At 34.2% G+C, this 4,049-nt stretch overlaps 1 protein-coding gene across 1 annotated transcript; it reads right to left on the reverse strand.

Annotated features, from left to right (window-relative positions):
• Positions 1–376: 376 nt before the first annotated feature.
• Positions 377–3,712, reverse strand: LOC104521774 (protein dopey-2-like; the record flags this gene model as incomplete). The annotated part of the gene is made up of 6 exons (XM_010163870.1): positions 377–631; positions 1,291–1,420; positions 1,905–2,054; positions 2,549–2,604; positions 2,933–3,069; positions 3,584–3,712. Coding segments are annotated over 6 exons (857 nt in total), but the record flags the coding sequence as incomplete, so codon positions are not given.
• Between the last annotated feature and the right edge of the window lie 337 nt (positions 3,713–4,049).

Genomic DNA, 4,049 nt, shown 5'->3' on the forward strand with positions numbered 1-4,049 from the left:
CCAAAAGCAGTTTAAAATACTTACTTAAGAAGTTACTGGATAAATGGTACAGTTGCTACTTTCACCAGATCAAAAATATTCTTCCTTTATTTACAATATCTCTTTAATCCTTCACATTGAAAACAAGTAAAAGAATACAGTAACTATGATAAATTACCACTAAACTGTACTTCTTTTTTCCTCCCACAGGAACTGAAGAATCCTGCTTTTTAACACCAACTCAGAAGCCTGGATTATTGAAGAGCACTCCACAACAGCAGGAAGAAAACCCAAAATGTACTTTCAAAACTTTGAAAAAAAGAGGGGAAGAATTGCAGTAAAGTTTTCTCTTTTTTTCTCTATTTATTCACCACGAGACAAGTGTCCAATATGCAGATTAATTTTCCATGTTTTCAAGGAAGTCACATTCAACACTCTCTTCAAGCCGCTGCAAGATCTTTTTGCTGTTACTGCCAACAGAGTCCACAGAGAGAGATGCAGAAGTATCTGAATTCTGGGACTGACTCCCATTTGCTGTGAATGCACAACACAGAGTCTTGAAGAAGGGCATAAGCTGGATGATGCTCGATACAGAGTGGAAATTCAAAAGAGGACATTTGTCCTTGGAAATTCCTTCAGTGTTGTTTGTTCCCTGTAGGCAAACAAACTGAGATTTACTAAAGGTTTTGTATTAAGATGCAATGTTGTTATGGCTTGTCTGAACCCTGTACTATATACTTTTTTCATACTAAGAGATCTACAACCTGCAACTGAATCACAATATAAATTGTATAGATGGTATCGCAAGTTTTTTCTATGTTTGGATTTGAGGTTCCATTAAACAAAAACTCTCACAAGTTCAGAATGCTGCAAATGTTCAGAATCAGATATCAAACAACAGAATACAGAAATATCTCTGAGAAACACTAATGCCCCTATTTCCTTTTCTGGAATAATTAATATTAATCCTTAATGGTAATTTAAAATGCTATTATGGTAAACTTTTTTGACAAAGTACAACATGCTCCTTTTTATAAACACCAGTCCTGTCTGAGACAAATTGCTTTAGCTGGGTGGTTGTGGGCAGATTTAAGGGAACAACTGGTAAACTGCCTATTGTCCCCTCACTCAAAAGCAATCTGACATCTTCAAGATATATATATGAAAGCAGGCAGATAATTTTTTAAAGCCTCATTAATCTTATCAGAATATCTAAAAACCTCTTGCCTAACTTAAACTCTTGTAACTCATTTAGAAAAGTAAATTAATGGATTAAAAAAAAAAAAAAAAAAAGAAACATTCTTTCTTTACCCCATATTTCATCTTCAGCAGATCCATGATTCTTACAATGTGTGGTCTGCATTCCTGATGATTTTCTACCAGATGAGAGGTCACAGTGGATGACTCTATGTCCACCTCTGGAACAAATGCCCATTTGTACCTGAAACAAATGGATTACTTGGTAAGAAGACAGGCAGAAAAAATCCTTGTTGGGATCACACATAGTTTAGTGGAGCACTGGTTTGTTTACAGAAAGAGCTGTCATAACTATACATTTTATGCTATTATCAGAACCAAACTTAACGAACGAGGATGTTACTATCATGTCAGCAGTTAAATGCAACTGGCTTAAAAAAATTCCCAAGTATGAGCAATGGGAAAACAAAGAACAGTCTCTGTCTTTCTCTTCTCCCAGTTTTTCCAAGTTAGAGAACCTCCTAATGAGGATGGTGAAATCCTCCTACACTGACAAAACTCAATTGTTTTTCCAAATACCCCAAATTACATCTGTCTGAGTATCAACATCTGCACTTGTGAAAAGAACTGATGGCAAAACTAAGTCTAGAAGAAAATAGACCTGGAATTATTTTAAAGGATAAGGATGGCAACAAGTTGGAGAACAGGTAAGTAATTGGAGGACTTACATTTGAAATAACTGCATTCTGTCAGGTGGAAATGAAAGTGCTGTGTCCAAAAACTTACAAGCTGATAAGTACAAGGACAGCTCATTCTGCTGTATGTCAGATCCACTGCCATCACCTGAGACTTTCTGTTTGCTTATTTTGCTGTTGCTCCTGTGTTTGTTACAATTAAGAAAGGTACCATTAAAACATAAATCCACTAAATGTTTTTCATTCAGCAAAAGAGAAATATACACATTTACACAAATGAGCACTTGCACCTGCGTGCAAGAAAACCTATTTTTATTCTGTATGAGACTAGGCTATGATTAATATAAAAGTTTGTTAGAAGAAAAAGTAATTAAAATATTCAGAAAAAATGTCAACATGTTAAAAATATTCAAATGCTGACTTGGCATATCTTCTATTTTTGTAGGCAACTAATAAGTGGTACTTATGTTCTTTGAATATATCACTATTTTAGCTGCTGAAAGAAAATCCTAAACTATGATTCATCAATACCAGAAATACACAAGTGCAATAACAAAGAGTCCTGGTGTCTCCTCCCTATCCCAGAGAACTAAATAAATAAGGATTTGCAGACACAGAACAAGCTCAATCATTACCAGCTTTCACAAGTTCTATATCAGACAAATGGTAATTCTTACTTTGATGGTTCATCTTCCTCAGTTAAATCTTCTTCCAGCTGTAGAAATGTCTGAATCTTTAAAAACATAAATTATTTATGAGAATGCTGAAACGTTCATACAATTCAACCACAAAAAAGATATGCTTCACTTAGTGGAACCACAGAGTTTTAGTTTACTCTTATGACTTGCAACAAATTAGCAAATCATGCAAGAGATTACACTAGCAACAATAACAAAATTAATCAAAATGGTATTTCCTAATGACAATGTTAATAAATTATCAGACTAATGTAAAACTATGAAAACATTTATTTTTTCAAACAGATGTATTTGGGAGGAAGAGAAAAATGAAATGGGAAAAAACACACACTAATTAGTTTCAAATTACTACTTATTCCTTACCAATTCAGTTACCATAATTGGCCACAACGAGGTTAGATGCTGAGGAGAAATCCTTAACAAAAGAACTCTGAAGAAGAGAAACATCTGTGCAGCAACTATAGAAGTCTGCCCAACACGGAGGTTCTCAGTCAGTCGTTCTGAAATAAAAAATAAATAAAAAAAAAAAAGAAAGCATAGTATTTTCCTGAACATGTGCTCTTTTGGGAAATAAAAAAAATGTAGAAGGTGGCAAAACAAAATGTGTGCTTTATCGTCAGTTTTGCATTAAGTCCTTTGTACTCTGTTAACAAAATTGTGATTTAGAAAAAGTCTGAAGACATGGGGATTTTATATTCAACAAAATTTTGTCAAAACTGACATTTAAGGACAACAGCAACAGCCCAAGAAGGGCTGGAAGACTGCTACAAAATGATTATGTTTCCAGTTATATTTCCAGACCAAAGGCTATAGAACCTAGATTCCTGTCTCCTTCTTAATGAGATTATTTATTCACTGTAATTCAGAGATTCACAGCATCATAAATTTTGTTAAAAACTTTTTAAAAATGTAACTATGTGTTGGAAAATAGGTGACATTCCTTTCTCACATAATTTACGTATGTGTTATAGCTGAAAAAAAAAAAAAAAAGGCAGGTGAAATTACAAATCTTACCTTGTATTAAGGGAAGATAGAGATGATACTGGTCAATCTCTCCACTAAAGACAGCGAAAGCTTGCCGTTTTAACAACATTGCTTTTTGCTCAAAACTGGGGTACAGTTTTAAGGCGCTGCTCTGCATATCTATAACAGAGATAAGAGTTATCTGCCATATAAAGACATCTTGTATTTTGGCCTGAAAATAACTCCTAAGTCCTGAAATCTTTTAAAAAGAAAAACTCTCTTTGGGTCTACTGATTGGTGAATTATTCTCACATTATAAACTTTCAACTATTATTTTAGAAGATATGAAAAAGAGACTAAAGTTGCCTTTTCTTTTGAAGCTCTAGGCAAATTTAAGTAGTCCTATCCCACCCTTTTCCCCAGGACTTATTCTTCTGCACTCTCCTCAAGCCTGAGTTAGAGGTCAAAGCATAGTGCTCAAAGTTTTGCTGTATCACAGAATCACAGAATGTCAGGG

Source organism: Antrostomus carolinensis, unplaced genomic scaffold, assembly GCF_000700745.2.
Source record: "Antrostomus carolinensis isolate BGI_N321 unplaced genomic scaffold, ASM70074v2 scaffold52912, whole genome shotgun sequence".
NCBI lineage: Eukaryota > Metazoa > Chordata > Aves > Caprimulgiformes > Caprimulgidae > Antrostomus > Antrostomus carolinensis.